This window comes from Esox lucius, chromosome 23 (genome assembly GCF_011004845.1).
Source record: "Esox lucius isolate fEsoLuc1 chromosome 23, fEsoLuc1.pri, whole genome shotgun sequence".
In the NCBI taxonomy this organism is placed as follows: Eukaryota; Metazoa; Chordata; class Actinopteri; order Esociformes; family Esocidae; genus Esox; species Esox lucius.
In genome coordinates, this window is record NC_047591.1 from 22,004,272 (window position 1) to 22,025,210 (window position 20,939).

Consider the following 20,939-nt stretch of genomic DNA (forward strand, 5'->3'; position numbering starts at 1 on the left):
TAAAGGTACTGCCTAGTTCAGTACTCACCCGGAGATTAGACCAATAAACACGCCAGTTGGTAAATCGATGTAAAACCTTTATAGTCGTATGAAAACTTTTTTAAAACACAGGTGTTTACATCACATCTATCTTCGCGTCAAGCTAATAGATATACACATTTCACCCCATGTGAAATGTTTCCATGTGATGCACCTTAAATTGATTTGGCTATATTCCCTTTCATTACAAGTCAACCTGATAAATCATTGATGCGTTCAAGAGTATATACATTATTTACTGCCCACTGGGGGGGTGAAGGAGGGAGTGGAGGGAGAGAACAGAGAGGAAAGAGGGCAGCGAAAAAGGAGGAGAAATTGGGAGAGAAGAAGAAGAAAGTGGGATGAAGTAAAGGGAGGTGGGGAGGATAACACATTAGCATAGATTTTAAAACATAATCAGTCTAAAAACCACAACTCTTGAATTTAATCAGAAACAGTTGTGGCCGTCATGCAAATGAGTTGGATGAGGGCAAAACCAACCTCAATCAGAGATTCTTCAAGGCATTTTTTTTCCCTTAACCGTTTGTGCCTATGTATTCCCTTTCGGGGTTACAAACTGGATCTCCATAAATCTCTTTGTGACAACGTCTGGGGTTCACAAAATCCCCTTGATTGCAGGCGTGCAACGAGTTCACCACACACGTGATGAACCTGCTGCGGGAGCAGAGCCGCACGCGACCCATCTCTCCCAAGGAGATCGAGCGCATGGTGGGCATCATTCACCGCAAGTTCAGCTCCATCCAGATGCAGCTGAAGCAGAGCACCTGTGAGGCCGTCATGATCCTCCGATCCAGGTTCCTCGATGCCAGGTAAGTGTGTGTGTGTGTGTGTGTGTGTGAAATCTTGGTTTTACTATACATATAGGGAACCTGAAGTTGAGTTGCAATTTGGTCCCTAAAAGTAGTTTTTTTGGCTGGTCGCCACAAGGAAAAAGGCTGTTTCCTGTTTTGGGGTTAAGTACATTTTAGTCTTTTTAGTGTCTTATAGCTAGACATATAAAAACACCCCTCTATCACACTGTTGTGGAACGCATTGTAACCATAGACCGGTACCATTTAACATTACCTACTCAGTCAGGTAAAATGAGAAGCCAGTTGTCCAGACAGTAGGGACAAGACCAAGGTGTTAAGTTTAGGGTATTAAATATACCGCGCCTGATGCCTGTCCTCTGTCACTTTGAAACAGGTAATGTGGCCCAAGGCCCAAGTTCTTAATTCTGTCACTCTTTCGTCACTGAGAATTTTACCTGCATCGCAGCAAATGCAAACGAGCTTCGTGACATACATAAATTCACTGAGATCGCAGGCTTCTCTGTGTGTCCACGCAGACTGCAAAACCACTCTCTTCTCTCCGCTTGGCTCTCCTTCCACCTGCTCTCTCCCTCTCACCTTCCGTCCTCCTCTCGTCTCTTTCTCTCTCGTCTCAGACGGAAAAGGAGGAACTTCAGCAAGCAGGCCACAGAGATCCTGAATGAGTACTTCTACTCCCACCTCAGCAACCCTTACCCCAGCGAGGAGGCCAAAGAGGAGCTAGCTAAGAAATGTAGCATTACAGTTTCTCAGGTGGGTGCTCCTCCCCCTACCCCCCCCCCTCCTTTCTCCTTCTCTCTGTTCGTCCGCAGACACACTGTGGTTAGTGGGAAGAGAAGAAGGCCAAATTGTCTTCCTTTGTCGGGATCAGTCTATGGGTGCCATATCTTAATTTAGTCGTCCTGCTTCTTCCTAAACAGCCAGAAAGGCCATCTCCACAGCAGGAAATACAAACTTCTAAAGTTTTTAGCTTCTAAAGTTAGTAATTTCCATATTAACATTTAATACTTGGTTTGCCTTAATGAAAAATGTATCAACCTCTACGAAAATGTCCATAGATTATAATCCACTTAATAATTAACATTTCCCTGCCGCAGGATTATTTTTCCTGCTGGCTCAAATTAAGATCCGTCATCTGTATCTGCCAGCTCTGGGTGATTGAGTACGGCTGGTCTACCGTTGCTCGTAACACTATTTTGTCATCTGCTTTTGAGTGCCAGTGGGGACTACTGATTGGCTGAAGGTTGTGTCCATGTCTAGGGTGAAGATGACATGTTAGTTGATTCTAAGCTCCAGTAACTCTTTGCATAAACGAGGGAAGAACTCCAAAATTCTAGCGATGGAGCTGGTCCAGGTGGATCTGTTTAATCTTTTTTTTTTTTTTAAAGCTCCCGCATGGAATCATATCCTGTCCTAACCCGGGTTCAGGAAGTGACATCACCATGCGTTGTTTTCTCAGCTGGCTCTAGATTCTTTCCCAGTTTGCATGTCTTTTCCCTCTCTTCATCATTCCCACCTGCCACGTGTGTGTCGTGTCTGTGTCCTCTGGGACTGTCAGATCTGCTCAGCCTTGTGACACTGTGACAGCGGTGAAACGGAACTGGAGCGTGTGATGCCGGACGGGGCGTTTGAGCGCTGCGCTAGGCAAGCGCTAGGTGCTAACACGCATAAAAAGTGACCCGTGTTGGCCACGCGTCGGTGGCCACCATTCCTCAGCCCCCTACTCCAACACAACTTAGACCTTACCTTCATATCTTGACAGTCCCCTACTCCAACACAACTTAGACCTTACCTTCATATCTTGACAGTCCCCTACTCCAACACAATTTAGACCTTACCTTCATATCTTGACAGTCCCCTACTCCAACACAACTTAGACCTTACCTTCATATCTTGACAGTCCCCTACTCCAACACAACTTAGACCTTACCTTCATATCTTGACAGTCCCCTACTCCAACACAATTTAGACCTTACCTTCATATCTTGACAGTCCCCTACTCCAACACAACGTAGACCTTACCTTCATATCTTGACAGTCCCCTACTCCAACACAACTTAGACCTTACCTTCATATCTTGACAGTCCCCTACTCCAACACAATTTAGACCTTACCTTCATATCTTGACTGTCCCCTACTCCAACACAACTTAGACCTTACCTTCATATCTTGACAGTCCCCTACTCCAACATAACTTAGACCTTACCTTCATATCTTGACAGTCCCCTACTCCAACATAACTTAGACCTTACCTTCATATCTTGACAGTCCCCAACTCCAACACAACTTAGACCTTACCTTCATATCTTGACAGTCCCCAACTCCAACACAACTTAGACCTTACCTTCATATCTTGACAGTCCCCTACTCCAACACAACTTAGACCTTACCTTCATATCTTGACAGTCCCCTGTTTTGCCCCAAGCATGTTTCCCCATCCGGATGCCCCTCCCCCTTATGTGTTCCAAACCAATAGGGAATCAGTCTTAGTCATTCAAGTGCTGTGGTGTGAAAAACTATACATACCCTTAAATATGGGTTCCTCAGCTAAGAGTTCATGCAGATCTATAGTATAGGTCCCCTTAAACCCCCCGCCCTGACCCCCCCAAAAATAAATCTACGAATAGTCATCCAAGTTAAAAGGCACTTTTCCCCCACTTTGGACATTTTCTTTTCTCCTCTGTGGTCACCCCGTAAAGCATCTGATATGTGAAATGTTGTCTCTGTTGTGTTGGGGGAGGGGACTGGGTGGGGTCCTGCGGAGTCATATCCTGTAAAAAGCCCATTCTTTTCTGCCTTCAGGGCGTGGGAACCACCATCACAGTGTCACAGGTATGTCTTGATCTCTCTCTTCATCCGCTGTGTTGTTCTTCCTGTTGTCCCATGTCTTGTCATTTAGTCCCATCCCTAGGCTGTGTGGTGTCCTGTGGTGCTCGGTCGCTAGGGTAGGGCGCAGCGTTCGCAACGTCATGGTCGTGGGTTTGATTCCCGCGGGGGGACGGGGGGGTGGGGACGACGACAAGTACGAAGACGTATGGAAAATGTACGACTCCACTAAGTCACTCCGGATAAGGGTGTCTGCTGAATTGCTATGGTGTGAATGGTCATGTTTTTTTTTCTCAACACACTTCTCATGACTATTCACACGGAACAAGCCACCCTTGGGAAATCAGACACGCGTGCAGAGACAAGGACATTCTTCTGGTTAGTTGCATGCAGACTACATAACCGGTACAGGCTCCTTCTACACCTACAGTAATATGGAAAAGACCAAGCAAATGAGCGCTGCCATACATCACTAAAACCATACATCATTACACTTAATGTATACGAGTGGTGCTCGCTCTCAATGGATCAAATCCCCCTTGCTTGTGGCCTGCAGGCCCGAATCTACACAACTAACCTTTTGGCTATCTTACTTTAACAGCTTAGTTTGAGTTAGTAGGTGCCTCTGATCCATTAGGTTGTATGAAGATCTCAGAGAGAACATCAATCTAGCATGGCTGACAGAAGGGAGTCTATTGGCTTGGGATGAGGAGGAGGAGGAGCAGAGTAGAGGAGACGGTAGTGAATTATTGAGCGCAGCTGTTTGGTTTCTCTCTCTGGTGAGTTGGGGAGAGAGGCCGGAGTTGTCAGGTCCCAATGTGGAGCAATATGTCTCAGACTACCTCTTTTTGTGCTCTATTGCTGGTGCTTGCATATGGGCTCTTCTGTCTCCCTCTCTTTCACTCTCTCTATGCAATATCTAACGGTCTTTCTGTCTATGCTGTCTCTACTCCTCTCTTTCTCTCTCTCTATGCAGCATCTACCTCTCTCTCTCTTTACTTTGTTTACTTTATGCTGTTTAAAGGGCCTTAGGTTTACTACTATCCCTCCTACAATTCATTCAAGGCCTTTTTATACTCTCGGCCCTTTTCTTTGTAGCTGGATAAGCACATTTCCAGACAAGACCTTCACAGTGGAGAGGTAAAACTTTTACAAGGGGTAGATGTTTCCAGCTTGGAATCTGAACTTGTGACCTGTGCCGACACATTCTGTTTTGTAAACCGGTTTGTAGGCAGGATTGTGCCCAGTGCTCAATAATGGGAATTCAGCAAAAATATTACAATACTACTACAGGTGCGATGTCTTGATTTGATCATCATTTTGTTGCAGGAATGTTCTTGCCATGCCAAAAAATTCAAACGTGTGGTGTTAAAGGTTCAGAACTGCTTCAAAAGTCTGTTATTTCCACTTTAAAATATCATACTTCACAGCAAAAAAATTAGCAACCCATACAAAGAATTATCAGCATTTCAAAATGACATTTCCTGTTGCTGCAAGACTGTTCCTGCTGTGAGAAACATGGTCAAGTTAGGATATATCCCCTTTAAAAACATTTTCACTCCACACTCACCTGCTGGACTGCCTTGTAGAAGACATCCTAACCGAGTGGTCTGAACTGTGGCACATCTAGGTGAGTCACAGTTAGGTGAGTTTTATCAATGTTCAGCTTAAATGTTAAAACACTTCGGCTCTTACTGTATGTAGATATAAAAAAAGGTAAATTGTAGGACATATTTTACATGGATATTTAGAAGGTGATAATAGAGCAGTCCCCTTGATGACCCGTTGTTGTCGATTGACAAGGTTTACAGACTTCAGTCCAGTCCAGCCCCCTTGACCTTGTAAAACCAAAGATGTTCTGACAGAAAGTAGCTCACACACACACACATCACAGCTGTCTCAACCACAGCAATACGAAAACACACACACCTGTCTTTGTTGTCTTGTTAGAGTATGTCTGTGACTGAACCATATTGTTTCCGCATTCTTTTTTATCTGGCCCTAGGTGAGTTTCCTGTACACGACTGATGTTGTGAAAGAAATGTGAGAAAGCAAAGCAATTGCTTGGTTCGCGCCTTTCAATGCTAGCTAGTAGCTTCCTAGTATAGTGAATTGCGAGCTAGTTGTTTACTAGTGTAGAGAATTGCTAGCTAGTCACTTCCTATTGTACAGAATTTCTAGCTAGTAGCTTCGTAGTGTAGAGATTACAGGCTATCATTGTCCTGTGCAGAGACCGACCAAGCCACCGTTTCTACATCCAGACACTGTCATTAAGTGTACACTCTTAGAAAAAAAAACTGTGGGCGGATTGGGTTCCACAAAATAATGTTTTCATTTGAAGAATGTTTTTTTGGTTCTTTGTAAAGCAGAAAGGATTGTCTTGGAATGCAGAAAGGATTCGTCAATTAATCGACTACATTAAACAATTGGAGCTGGATTTTCCGATTTCTTTTGTTCATATTTCTCTCTTGCATGTACATAGATTTGGTTGATTAATTTAATCCAATCACTTTGGAGTTGAATTTATTGCACCCATTACTTAGATTGCTGTTCCATTTTGAATGATTGAGTTAGTCTTGACATACAATCTTGCAGGCTGCAGGTGATTAACATTTCCAGCTGTCTAGATTCCAAAAGGAATGATCACTGTGCAAAACATCATAATGTGACTTGCAGGCCTGATATTGCCTGTAAACCAGGGGTTTCCTAACTGTGTCATGGTATAAAAAGCCCCTTGTGATGTATAAAATATGGTCATGCAGAATGTATTTCTAAAAACTTATAAGGCTGGTGGAACCATTCATAGAGGGTTCTAGGAAGAACCCTTTAAAGACAAAAGGGTTCTAAGTAGAACCCTTTATAGAGGGTTCTAGGTAGATGCAGACTATGGGATGGTGAAAATAGGCGCGACTCTCGTCCACAGTGCCTTATTTATTTATCTAATTTTGAGTTGAAGTCATGACTGGCCGAAACGTCATGATTTTAACTCAGAATTAGGTCAATAAAACATGAAGATTTTAATTGTGAGCAAGAGTCGTTCTTATTTCTTCTAAATGCTCTCTGTGATTTTTGTGTCCACCTTGTCACCTGTTGGTTGTGCGCCTTCCATACTCCTCCCCAGAGGCAGGACCAACCTGCAGAAGTTATATTACTTTAAAATTGCGGAAAATATCTGACTCATTACCTTCTTATTCCCTTCTATCTCTCTCATCTTTCCCTCTCTCTCTCTCTATTCCCTTTCCTGGAACTTGCCGATGTCCTACTCAGGTGTCCAATTGGTTCGGCAACAAGAGGATCCGTTACAAGAAGAACATCGGCAAGTTCCAGGAGGAGGCTAACCTCTATGCAGCCAAGACGGCGGTGACGGCAACCCACGCAGTGGCAGCAGCCATCCAGAACAGCCAGGCAAACTCACCCACCACGCCCAACTCTGGTAGGCACACTTGGTGGTAAGAACAGAGCCGTATGTATATGTTCCGGTAAATGTAAAAAAATATCTTTACATTTCCTGGTAGCATATAGTATATATGGATCTGGGAATCACAAAATTGGTGGTGATTGATTTGTAAAAGATGATTTCTGCTGTTATTATTGCTCCTTGCTTGTTTGTTTTTATTCATCCATTTTTCTTTTGGTGTATTGTTTTGATTGTCTCCTCTATTTAAATTTCTATGCAGCTGGAAGTGTAGACCTGGGGTGTCAAACATACAGTGGATTAAATGCAGCTGGTTAAAAAAAAAGACAGAAAGACCAAGCACAGCCAATGCTGAAGCAAAGTTAGCTCTACAAAAGTATGTGGGCTTGAGCAAAGAAACCCCTGGCCACGGAAAACCAGGCAGAAAATAACCCATCTGCTTTGCCAAGCATAGTCCCTGCACCATAAAGGGACATCACCGACCACTAACTAACTATCCAGAGACAAGGCAAGAGTATAGCCCACAAAAATATATTTGACCAGATAAGTTCAAGTGGGTTTGAATCTAGAAGGGGAGATTTACATTTTAGTAACTGAGCAGACACTGTAATCCATGTTTTTATTATTATTCTCTCAGTTTGGAAAAAATTGGCTGATTGAGCAGTAGTGATGACTTTTCAATATTCCATGGTCCTGATGGTACGCTCAGTATTGCCATTTCCATTTCCAAGTTTTCTGGAAGCTTCTTTCAGGGCTGGCGTATTTTCAACCAGGGAGCTACATTTTTGTGGCAGATGTTGGAAATGACTGCCTTGTCTCACTGCACATTGACAACTACTTGTGGTAGATCAGGCACCTGCAAACTCAATTGTGTGTATGCACTCAACTATAGTACATAAGTACTACCAGAAATCTGGTTGCTTTGTTGAGCACTGTGATAAGTAAAACAGTTTGATGAAATGTGAATAGGAGGACTTGTCACTTTTGACTCCCTCAAACTGCTGTGGAGTTGTGGACAATTGTGTCTGAAGCCAGGCATTTATGTCATCTCCACCCTAAGGAAATATTATGATTCATATTATGATTACAGCAATTGGACTGGGAAGACGTGAGGCTACTTAGCTTGGACAGGTGGATATTGAGCAGCTCCAAGTCCAAATAAAGTGTCCCGTAGTAAAAAAGTTAAGCGGATCCAAAAGTGGTTAGAAAATCAATTACCTTAAAACAAACAGCATGGCAGCTAGCATCTTCATGACAGTTTTTTTCCAGTCTGTCCAGGGTACTGTTCATTCACTTTCACTCAAAGCTCCTGTCCAATCATTTTCACATTGTCCAGGTTACTGTCAAATCACATCTACACTGTTCAGTCACAGAAATGAAAGCTAGACAGTCAGGGAGCTTTGGAATTCAAATAATAATTTTTGGTCATTTTGACAGCAAAGAAAATTAATCTTTTTTCTTTTAAGAGATGGATAGGTGGTGCATTTGGGGTTAGGTAACACTTTACTTTGAGAGCTCCAAAAGTGTGTCTGTAGTTACTCTACAGATTACCTACTGACAATCAGATTACCTACTAACAAAAGTGTGTCTGTAGTTACTCTACAGATTACCTACTAACAATCAGTAACATTTTAACACTGTCAACCGTCTACTAACCTTAAGCCTTACCCTAAACCTTTTTCTAAACCTAAACTTAACAAGCAGTTGCTCATCAACAGAGGATGTGAACATTTGTTGATAGTATTACTTTACAGTATATAGAATATCTAAGGATGGAAATAGATGCACTAAAATTTAAGTGTAATCTGGGTTTGTTTGTTCAAATTACAACACTGAAAATACTAAATAAAAAATGTAATGGTCACTCTAACTTCAAATCTAAATAAACAAAAGCATTTTTCATCTTCATTTTAATGTTCCATAGCAGTGCTCGTAATTCTAATATGGCAACTGTAGGCAATGTGACTACTGGCAATGAGATTCGCTGGGTTAATAAAGTAAGAAGTGCATGCTGGGAGATTCTCAATTTCCCTTCCATTTTCTTTTACCTAGGCTTCCAGATGAAAGATGAGGAATTTCAACTGGACTCTGCTGAGAGCAAAAACTCCCTTTTAACCAACATGTTCACCGGTACTGACACTGTTTAAAGAAACATTTTACATGTTGTCGTTCTATCATCCCACCTAGAACCCGTTCTTCCATTGGTCCATCCTCATGGCCCCTCCCGTTGTGGAAGCTGTTGCCCTCTCCAGCCCTTAAACCTTAGTGTGCCATTTAGGATACAAGCACCCGTACTTTGTCTAAGTGGCTGTTGTCATGTGGTTCATGGACATATTTAGACCTTCATCTCCATTCCCTTGGTCCCTACTCGCTCTGTTGGCTTGAATGGATCACTGAGTGTACGGGGAGGTTTCCTGTAGACGCTGATCCTGGGTCAGTTTATCGTTCCACCCCACTAATGGTTAAGGTTAGGACTGGGGAAGCTGATCTAAGATCTGCACTTATGGGGAACTTCACCCTGAAACCAGTGAGTTCACCTTCATGCTTTTCTGTGAGTGTGTGTGTGTTCTTGGCATGGCTCTTCTATTCAGCTACTTCCATTTCTCTTCTCCAGGTTCCTCTGCCTCTTTTAACCTCCCAAACTCTGGGGACATGTTCATGAGCATGCAGAGTCTGAATGGGGCCTCATACCAGGGGGCTCAAGTCGGTGCCAATGTGCAGTCACAGGTAGGTCAGGGTGAGAGGTCAGGGTGAGAGGTCAGGGATGGAAGCTTGTCGAAGGTCTAACCCACTTTGAATTGGAGTCATTCCACAAATTGGAATAGAGTTTATTTGTTTTTCACTTTCTCTGATTAAGCATTTGAACTCATGGAATGATTTTAAGTTAAAATGGAGTTGGAAAGAGTGACATATATGTTAGAATGTCCTGTATGCTGTAGTTTTTGTTGCTTGGGTATTAATTATCTTAGAAGATATTTGTCAGGTGTAAGAAATGTGGATTTAGGTTTTTGCTCATCATTTGATATGGTTGATTTCCTGGCTTAGACTTGAGCTCTTGGGCTGGGATTCCTCAGTTTGTCAAGTCTTTATTTTACTGTCCTATATCAGCTCTTCATTTTACTGTCCTGTGTCAGTTCTTCTTTTTACTGTTCTATATCAGCTCTTCATTTTACTGTCCTGTGTCAGTTCTTCTTTTTACTGTTCTATATCAGCTCTTCATTTTACTGTCCTTTGTCAGTTCTTTTTACTGTCTTATGTGAAGTTTGTATTTTACTCTCTCCTTGTCAGTGCATTATTTGCAGTCTTGTGTGCATTATCTGTCTTGTGTGCATTATCTTAGTGTCAGACCTTTATTGTATATTTGTGTGTCTGTTTTTAATTTTTACACCTCAATCACACCTGCAGTGTCACTGCATAAAATGGTACACAGTATTATCAAGATAAGTCTCGAACAGAAGTTCCACATTCACATTTTGCCACCGTTTCTGTCAAGCTTCCACGCTGAACAACAGCATGTTACATTGCAAGAGCCGCGATCCAACAGAAATCCAAGAAAAACGCAGTGATGCTGTGGGTGTGTCGGAGACATTTCACCCCCCAGTTCACATATTTTCGTCAGTTCTTCAGACATTCGCAGACATTGCAAGGTCGCACCTCCCGATCAATGTTTCATCCCCACTCGGTTCCCCCCCTGGCTGTGGCGGTTGTTGTCATTGTTTTTGTTGTTTCAAAGTGACGAAGACGACAGTGAAGAAGGTGCTGACGTTCTCTCTCTATATCTCTCTCTCTCTCTCGTTCTGGTCTCTCTTCAGGGGGATACCATACGCCATGCTATCAATCAGACAACAGGATACAGTGACAGGCTGCGGCATCCTTTGTACAGTCCCCATGGCCTAAACGTAAGTGTACCAGCGCACGGTAACCAGAACAACTGGCGTCCATAAATCAGACATGTCACATCATCGCAATAATGATCCCACAATGACTCCTAAAACCATTTTTCATTTTCCATTTAAAATCCTGGTCGTTCGGTTTGGAAAAACCCTAGGACTAAAATAGTATTTCTCGAGTTGTCGGCACGCCCACCGACTCCCTCCATCAGCCCTTTTGCCGTATTTGAATGCAGTCACTTAAGGGTGGGGTGACGGGGGCTGGATTGTAAAATAAGACCCGGGGTAATCTGTGTTCGCCAAGGCTCCCAAACCCTTTTCAGTGAGCCGCCAGTGTGATCAAACCGCGGAGCAAATATACGACAGGCAAGATTAAGGACGCCTCATATGATGGCAGACTAGAAAAGGCAAAGATAAATGTATGGCTTCATATTAACACACACGCAGACACACAAACTCGCATCCACACTGCGGCAATTTAAATGAGAAAAAGCAAGCGTACTTCATTCCATTTATGAAATGCATTTCATAATACCCCCATAGCAAAAGCCATATGAAAGGAGGCTTTTGGTGGCGTATCTATGTTTTCATTTAACTACTTTGAAATGCTTCTGAAAGCGAATTTGCAGTCCATCTTCTTATCACGGTAATGAAATATGAAACTGGAATTGCTTGCAGCCTTGTACAGATTCCTGATGAGCTTTGATAAGACCGTTCTTCATACTACACCAGACAATCTGAAGCCACCGTGGTAAAGATTAATTTATTGGTGGAGGATAAGCCGCGGCAAGGGAAAGAGAGAGGCTCACTGACGCTTCCTTTCGCTCAACCCCGACACAGAGAAATATTAGCATTTGGTGTGTCTGCTCTCTAGCAACGAAAGGGGACCCAGGCTTAGTACTGTTTCTCTATTACCTCAAGCCCATCCGCTAAAATGGAGATGGCCTCAATTTGTTATGTGGCTTGTCGAGATTAGAGCAGGTTGTTATTCTGTAGTAGTGTTGTTTTTGGTGGTTAATGTTTTGGCCTCTTATAAAGTACATACTGAGTCTGCCTTTTGCTAGCTGTTATGTGTTCATGATATAAGTGTCCAAATGCCAATGCAGTTTTTTGGTCAAAAAATAAAACTATAAAAAATGTAAATACAGAAATAGAAACGTCCAAGAAAAACAATTAGACCCAAATGTTCCCAAATAAGTTGTGAAATCTCAGTTTTGAAACAACAGCCCCGTACCTTCGGCACAAGTTCATCATCATCTACACTGTCCTCGTTCAAAGCCCGTCCGCCAACAAACACGCTAACGTGTGAATAAACACAGACCCTCATCGTTAGGAGCACTCCCCCAGCAAGGTGTCATTTCGGTTTTGCAGAGAGCCCTTTCTTGCTCTAGGCAGTGGAGGCGATGTGCCAACCCAAAGCAGCTTCAAAGTGCAGCGTTTTGCACTTTCTCCCCCCACCGCCCTCCCGCCCCCCGACTCCTTATTTAGGTCATGGCTCAGTCCGTCGGACAGGAAGTGAGGGGAACACGGTGGATGTGTTTGGCTGTATCACATAACTCACAGCCGTGTAGTGCTGTTTGGAGCGAGCCAGGGGAATTCATCAGGGCGGATTTGAGGGGAAGGGGCCGGCAGACTGGATATGAATGATATGTCTAAAGACATCTAGGGAAAGAGGCTCGGCAAATGCACTAGGCAATGACACTTAATAAAACCTACAGTGTGTAATTCTGATACAGTACAATTTGTCAACGTTGATCGAGCTGAATATTTTCATCATGCACCAAGTTTCTTCATGTTTTTCTGTACACCGAAAGCGCACACCTTTTTCTACCTCCACAACATTTTCGGCATCTGGGAATTTTACTGGTGATCTTTTTTGTTTTAATGAAATGCTGGATCAAAGCCTTATTCCAACCCATTCCAGAGTCACCGCTGAGGAAAGTCCGCCTCCCGTCACTTTCGTTCAGTTTCCCCTTGAAGTTGTTTCCTGCGGTCTCGTCCCGTCTTCGTGACTGGCACTGGAATATGCAGCGACAACCGACCAAGGCAATCTGATAAGACATTGATTTCACCACTCGCCTCCAATGACCAGGACGGAGGGCAAATTTGTCAGCGAGAGACCCTGTCTGGGGATGTCAGTGGTAATGCAATGGGGCTTGGCCCCGCTGGCGGATACTCTCCGTTTGTTTCCTAATCCGGCGATGGGTGCGTGATTGTGGGTGTACATTCGAACTGACTGATGAAAGAGCGACGCGCGAGAGGGGTCCCTTACAGGCCATATTGTGACAAAGTGGTTAAAATATTTCTTTCTCAGGAACACATCGGATTTCCTCAAATTGGCAATTGAATCCACCCTGAACTACGTTTCTGTCAGTTGTGTGTCAGTTGCGTGAGTTTTGACAAATTTTTTGGGGGGGGAGTAACCCTTTCCTTCTCTCTCTCTCTCTCCTGTAGGGTAACGGGGGTTGGCACGATGCGCCGACCCCCACCTCAGTGACGTCCCCAAATGAAGGGCCAGGCAGTGTGCACTCGGATACCTCAAACTGACCACATCACTGAACAGATCCCCCACCATCACATATGCTACCGTGCCCCTTCGACCAATGTGACTGAACCAAACAGGCCAAACAGAGCCAATCACCTGCCTCGACTGAGTCCAACCCCTCCCCTCCAGACAATATCGGCCATTTTGTACATCGCAGAGTTTCCTGGAAAACTCCCCCAGTAACCTTCAGTCAAGACTGATATCATTGGATACAGCTTTTTGCAGCATTTTATGAATATGAATATACAGGCAAGACTGAGAGGACCAAATAAAGAAGGGATCTGTACGAGTTGTGGTTATGAACGGGAAAGACAACCTGAGGCGATCCAAAGTAGAATCTGAAAACCGTACATTTCTCTTAACCCTCCAGATTTCTGCTTTTGCCAACTTTTTTCCCCCCACTTTTCCACCAATTAAGACTGAGGTCACATATTGTGCAGTGGATAAACCGTTCCTCCGCCGGTATCTACACAACTGCGGGGACGTTGATATAATTTGAAGCCGCAATTGTGGAGCTGAAGGTTGGTTTGCTTGCCGGAATGCTTCAGTGGACGTTGGATGGCTCTGGTGCACTTACTACAAGGAATCTGACGTGTTTTGGGGATTGACATGATGAAGTACCTTTAAACGGCAGCTTTTAATCATGCTCTTATGGCTTTTATTGGACACCGCATACAGTTTCAGATGGATATATAAATTCATGTTCACTCATTTAATGACGTTCCAAATTCATATGTATGATCATGTGTTACCGTATCTTAAGATCACACTGATTATATTGTAACACAATTTGAAGAGATCCAAAAAGATGTTATTTAAAAACAGAGCAGTAATTTACTTACATCATGACAACCGCTTAGGCATCGTCTCCATTTTAAACGCATTTAGTCACTTAGAGTACCTGCATACTACCTCTTCTTAAACTTTATCACTAGCATCAATGTTTTTCTTATTTTTCTAAATCCCCCTTTACGTTAATTTTTATGTGTATTGTAATTAACTTGTGTTCATTTGCATAATCTCTTGTGTACTTTGATCTTTTTGGGAGAAAAAAATATATATTGTGTTTTTGAAACTTTACTAAAAGGCAAAATAACACCTAGCAGTAGTATTTAGTAAAAAACGAGGGTAAATTTTGCCACTCCACTAAAGGCCAAATGTAAAATGAATACCATGGTACTAGCTTCTGAAAGAACTATGAATCACTGATTAAATCTCATGCATTAATTGAACATGGTCCAAAAATTTCAGAATTCACTATAAGCCTGTATCCATGTGATTTTTTTTCCCTGTTTCCCCTTGTGGGTAACCTGGCTCTGAGGTACATAAGAAACATGTCCTGTCATACATGTGAGGTACATAAGAAACATGTCCTGTCATACATGTGAGGTACATAAGAAACATGTCCTGTCATACATGTGAGGTACATAAGAAACATGTCCTGTCATACATGTGAGGTACATAAGAAACATGTCCTGTCATACATGTGAGGTACATAAGAAACATGTCCTGTCATACATGTTGAGGTACAAAAGAAAGCATGCACAGTCATAATATCGCCACCAAACAGTAAAACTGTTGTAAATACCGAAGAACATTTTGAATGTTGCTGATTTTGTTACTTATCCTCTTAAATATATTAATTCAAATACCTAGAGGTCACAGTACCCAGAACTATATATTTCAGACTCTGTTTGACAGGGTGCAAATGTGTTCTTTTTCCCTTTCTCTTTCTTTTCTATTGTACGCCATTTTGAAACTGATGAAGTCCTGATATATATATAAAAAAAGTTTGTGGCAGTGTTCCTAATGTATTAAATATGTTTTGTGTTCATTTCTAACCGTACTACGAGGAGGATTTTCACCCCAAGCAAGTCCTCTGTGGTAGTTTATGTGTAGTTTCAAAACACAAAAAATAAACTTTTGCTTTAATACTTTGAGTAGCTTTAATTTCTTCTAAGCACAAGCACATAGTCTCATATCAGTAAAACACTGTTCAGGTATGTATTATAGTATTTTCCAATTCATCCTCATTGCACTACTGATTCCACAATTCTACCCCTTGTGCAAGAACAACACAAAAAGCCATTTAGTAGACAAAGGCAATATTTGTAGAGAGCATTCAATCGCAAACCTTCAAATGACCTATGTGGGACTGTTCCGAGACGTTAAACGTGCCCCCCGAGAGCCTCTGTAGATTCCATAATGTTGCCCCGTTGATGTTTAGTGCTTAGGACAGTCATGGTATTAGGGGTCAGGACTCAAGAGGTAGAAGTGCTTGTGTAATGACAGTGGCTCTTCTTCCAAGAGCAATCTCTAAACAAGAGATGATTTGTACAAAGTGCAAACGGCAGCGGGTGACAAGATTGCACTAATAGTGCTAATTGTGGCTAAAGCCAATTGGCCACATTTAAAACTATTTGGGGTTTAATTGAGTTGTTTGCAAATCCATAACGAATGCTCTGCCAAATGCAGAGAAAACTACATTTTCAGAGGGGGTGTAATGATTCCTAGTGATTTAAGACTTCTCTTAAAACATAAAGGCGGTTAGCTGATTAGGAGTGGGTTTTTAGCCCAATGTGTTCTTTTGGCCCACAGCTGGATTGCAGGGGAATAAACCTGACCCGGTCAATTGTGATGTGCTTTGCTGTGAATGGTAATCGTGCAGAATTCTACGCCGACACGCATCCATAATCACAGCCGTACAGCCCCTGTCTGTTCGGTGGCCATGTATGAGGGGGTGAATGCTATGGTTTGTTGTCAGTGAAATAAGCTCTGCACTATGACAAAGGCCAACAGCAGCTGCGCCAGAATCAGAGAGACAGGGAGCACAGCAGGACACCGCTGGACAGCTGCAATGAGCAAAATGGCGATAGGCTTGGTCCTGGGGCATCGTCACATCCTGGCTGCTTTGACGGATATTCAAAAAAATATATATCCTTTTGAGAGGTAATTTAAATATAGATTTATTATAAATGTAGTTCCATCTTTAAACACATTTAAATACCTACCTTCACTGGAACACTTCACATGCTTAAGATAACTACCATGTAAATACATAGTTTACATGAGCAGCTGAGTCTGAGGTTAGAGCTTAAAGGATACATATAGCATTTAATGTAGCTACATGTAACGTTGAAGTCCAGGATTATATTATGTTGCAACTCACATGATTATTTTCAAGTGATGACATGAACCGATTAGAAATACGAAGTTACGTTGAAAATGTTTAATGAGGTGTAACATCACAAGGAGGGCCTAGGTGGCCAGCCTATCACCTACAATGTAGACAGAAATATCTTCCAAAAAACAAAATCAGTGTGTAACATTGCTAACCAAATGAGCATGCTAGCTAAGCCTTCTACATTAAAACTTCATGACACAACCAGGTGCTTTCAATACAGCTAAATTGCTTGCATATTTACAGCAGCAATAGAGCAACAAGTAAATTTTTGTAAATAACTTACACCATAGCCATCTAGCTAATAAGTTATTAAACAAAGCTTAGCCAACAAGCTTGGTGATGTTAAATATTTATCCAGCTAACAAGCCCGGCCAGATAGTTAGCCTAGCAAACCGCCCAGACCTGCTTAAAAGTAACACACGGAACACAACTGAAACCGCAGACATTCGCCAGCAGATTATTTACATTACATTTAAGTCAATTAGCAGACATTTTCATACTTTTTTGTGGTGATTCATCATGGGAATCAAACTCACAATCATGCAATATTAAAGCCATACTCTTAGCAAATGAGCTACAAGGATCAGAAATGAACGAAAAAGAGACTTACAGATTAAAAGTTGAGCCTCACTCAACAGTAAAATAATTACAAAGTAAAATGCCAAAGCCAGGGAAGGAGTCATCAGGAGAGAGAGGAAGCCAGCCAGTTAGCAAGCTAGCGTGCCTTGCTAGTTAGCTAGCTAATGTAGCCTGTAAAATTCCAACGATGCCGAGGCTGATAAGGGTACAGGACCAAGGGAACATTCAAATTGGTGGCAGTCAACAAAAAGGCTATGGATGCTATTTGGAAGCGATCATGTAAGTCAGTTAATAAATTTTTAAAAGCCCACCCATATAACTGCTTTTGGTAACCAGAGTGTGACTGCAAATACTATATTAAATCTTTGACCACACTGTGTCGATACTTCGGATGGAAAGATCTCAAGCCATCTACCTTTAAGCTCTACTTACTTAAAGGTTATTGTCGCAGCTTTCTGGTCCACATTTGCTTCCATCACCCAGATAAACACGGACATACCCCAGGCACATGAAGGGAACATCCACCATGCCAACCACATTGCTGTTGTCGTCATCAGGCTTAAGTCAGCTGAAAGAATGGCTAAACCAGAGAATTATGGCTTATAACAAAGCATACCGAAAGATAGGATTTTTTTCAAGGCTTTACACGACTTATAATGTCTCAGTGTAGTTTTGTGGTTATAATAACGCTCATATCCAGAGAAACTTACATCAGTAGTGACTAGATATATTTTCATAATGGCCTCCTTACCGGAATTAAACCCACAACTCTGACAATGCAAGTTCCATGTTCTTACAACTGAGCAACACGAGAGCAGGATAGACCATTCAATTTTCATTTAAACAATGCAGTCTTCACTAAATGAATCCCGTGGCAAATGCATCATTAAGCATAAACATCCTGAACATTACAAGTAATCCTTAACTCAATCTGAACAGATACCAATGGATTGAGAGCTTGAATCCTAAACACAGAAAATGAGTAAGTGGCTGATTAATGGCTTTCAAGCTTCATTTCATTTTTCAATAGAGGACTAGCATTTCTGTGCTGATGATTTCAATCCTGACTATGAGATAACAAGATATAATGACACCATCTCAAAGAATACTACAGATGAAGACTACATGTGTGTAGTGTTTATATTGCATTACTGTTGATGAACAATCTACCCACTAGTGACACTGTGTGCCATGAAATTGGGATTAGTGTCTACAGAATGTTGACAACAGAATTCAAATGCTGCACATCTTGTGTTTTGCAGTCGTTGATGGGACAGTTTATGTCCCTGTTGTGTAGGTTGTTAGTGGGTAGATTTTTCTGTGCACTGCTCACGTGTAAAGCACTGCTCACATGCAAAGCACTGTTCACATGTAAAGCACTGTTCACACGCAAAGCACTGCTCACATGCAGAGCACTGTTCACACGTAAAGCACTGCTCACGTGTAAAGCACTGTTCAGGTGTAAAGCACTGCTCACATGCAAAGCACTGCTCACATGCAAAGCACTGCTCACATGCAAAGCACTGTTCACACATAAAGCACTGCTCACATGCAAAGCACTGTTCACACGTAAAGTACTGTATGGTGAGATCATTTCTTATTCAGTGTTAAAAGGCAGTCATTTGAAATGTGTGCCTGAACAGCATCACAGCACTGTGTACTTCAATGACATCTATTTTTATAAATGTAAAATATACACGAAACACACTGCATTCAATAATTATTCAAAAAAACTGGTAACACCTTTGAGTCAAGGTTGTGGTGGAGTTCAAGGCAGTTATTTCAAAAACGATTTCATTGTTTGAGAACTCTGTGGTTTCAATTCATACCACACTGACTAGGCATCAAGTTTGAAATGTAGACATATAGCAAATGTCAAGCTAAATTTAATACACCTGAGGTGTGGTCCAGGACAATGACAGAACTACTTTCGAGTAGGGAAACAATGTTCTACAATGTGACTAGCTGACTGGCTTGTTGCTGGTACTCTCGATGCCATTTTATATTTCATGTTTTGGGCTCGCATAAACAGCTGCCATTTGTCTATGCCATCTGCAAGCAATTACTTACTATCTAATTTGACTCTATAACAAGCCTGTACTTTTGTGTGTCTTTCACACACACACACACACACACACACACATCAATACATACACGGTTATTCATTCCTCCCTCTACAGCCTCCTAAAAATATCTGTCTCATCAGTACGATCAATGTTATTAATATCATCAATGTGATCAGTGTCATCAATATCACCAATATGATCAATGTCATCAGTACCGTTAATATTACTATATTGGAATTACACTGCCATTTGGGACTGCCTTATTTCAGTCGGCGATGAGATAGTATTAGGTTAAAGACTTCAGTCTCTCTCTCTTCTCCCACGTTACCGAAATCACATGATAGTGTTTGATTAAAGAACACAAACGGGTTCTCAGAAAGAGAGGGACAGCACCTATGGAGACAGGAGGAAGGTGGGAAGGCTTAAAGACAGACAGGCAGAAAATATTACTCACGGACACACATGCGCACACACACACAGCCTTTTTGGGGTACATGATTTCTGCAAGGAAAGCCTTCTCATGCTATTAGACTCAGTCCCACCAGCAGGATTCGTTGACCCAGTGTGTCAGAGAGCGTAGACCCTGCCCGCTAGGAGCTGCTACTTATCAAGACAGCCTCCCTCCGGCCAGCCCGTGATTCAGACCAGTGGAAATAGCAACATGAGCCAGATACTCACAAGCAGACAGGCCGTGATGAGATCTCATCAAGCCACTGCACTGGTTCGTTCCCGAGGCCTCATTTATCACCCGCGTGTTCGTTTTAACTTCCGGGTATCCTCTGAGTTGCTACACACCGAATTATTTGTGTTTAGGAAACTTGCACGCAGAGGCATACACTATATTTTCCCACATCACGTGTAATAACCCGGTATGGAAAGCACCATTCATTTAGCTCTAATGGTGACGAAAACATGTGGCTGTGTTGTTTGAACCTGGCCCAATCCCGTTTTGAAGAAAGATAATATATATATATATATTAATATAACTAATTTATAGTGGTGTGGACATAATGTTTAAAACTATATATATATTTTTTTTTTTATTTAAATAAACATGCAGGGTGGCAAAACTCAGCCTTATCTTTTTTTTAATCAAAGATCAACTCGAGACCCCTCATACCAGCGTGAGTTTGCAGTGTTTGCGTGCGTTTCGAACTGTCAGCTTGCTTGACTGTCAGCTACACTGTTGTCGTGGTAACGATGAGGCGCGGGAAAGATTTGATACTGAAGTGGAATCATGGAGGAAGACAAGTGAATGTGAATTTTTTTCTGTGTATGTATTTCATTATTATTAAAATATTTGCGACCCACCGCCCTTTGCCTCACAATAGTTTAATCCAGTGCTCAGCAGTGACACATAATGCAGATAAGCTACAGTTCGTGTTTGGAAATCTGAGGGAGTCTGTTGTTGGTGGCTGACTTTCAGTAACTAGTTCAAACAAAAGATATGTTAGACATTTTTTTTTACTTCTACAGCTCAATACAATAAGACACATTTAGAACTGTAACCAATCTTCATTTTCGCTGCATTGAATTACAGGTCACATTTTAGCTAGCGGTTATAGCTGACGTTTGCTAGCTAGCTA

The 20,939-nt window shown here is 42.1% G+C and overlaps 1 protein-coding gene across 9 annotated transcripts in view; it reads left to right on the plus strand.

Annotated features, from left to right (window-relative positions):
* Positions 1-15,464, plus strand: part of LOC105024007 (pre-B-cell leukemia transcription factor 3) — a 50,449-nt gene extending 34,985 nt beyond the window's left edge. For 2 of the 9 annotated variants that reach the window (XM_034290119.1, XM_010893618.5), the window contains 8 exons: positions 658-848; positions 1,466-1,601; positions 3,651-3,680; positions 6,942-7,107; positions 9,142-9,219; positions 9,704-9,816; positions 10,902-10,988; positions 13,434-15,464. In XM_034290119.1, the coding sequence (XP_034146010.1) occupies positions 658-848; positions 1,466-1,601; positions 3,651-3,680; positions 6,942-7,107; positions 9,142-9,219; positions 9,704-9,816; positions 10,902-10,988; positions 13,434-13,526 (894 nt within the window). In that variant the 3' untranslated portion in view covers positions 13,527-15,464. The remainder of the gene's footprint in view (positions 1-657; positions 849-1,465; positions 1,602-3,650; positions 3,681-6,941; positions 7,108-9,141; positions 9,220-9,703; positions 9,817-10,901; positions 10,989-13,433) is intronic. The other 7 variants (XR_004575235.1, XM_010893622.5, XM_010893620.5 and 4 more) reach the window with 7 other exon arrangements.
* Positions 15,465-20,939: the final 5,475 nt, after the last annotated feature.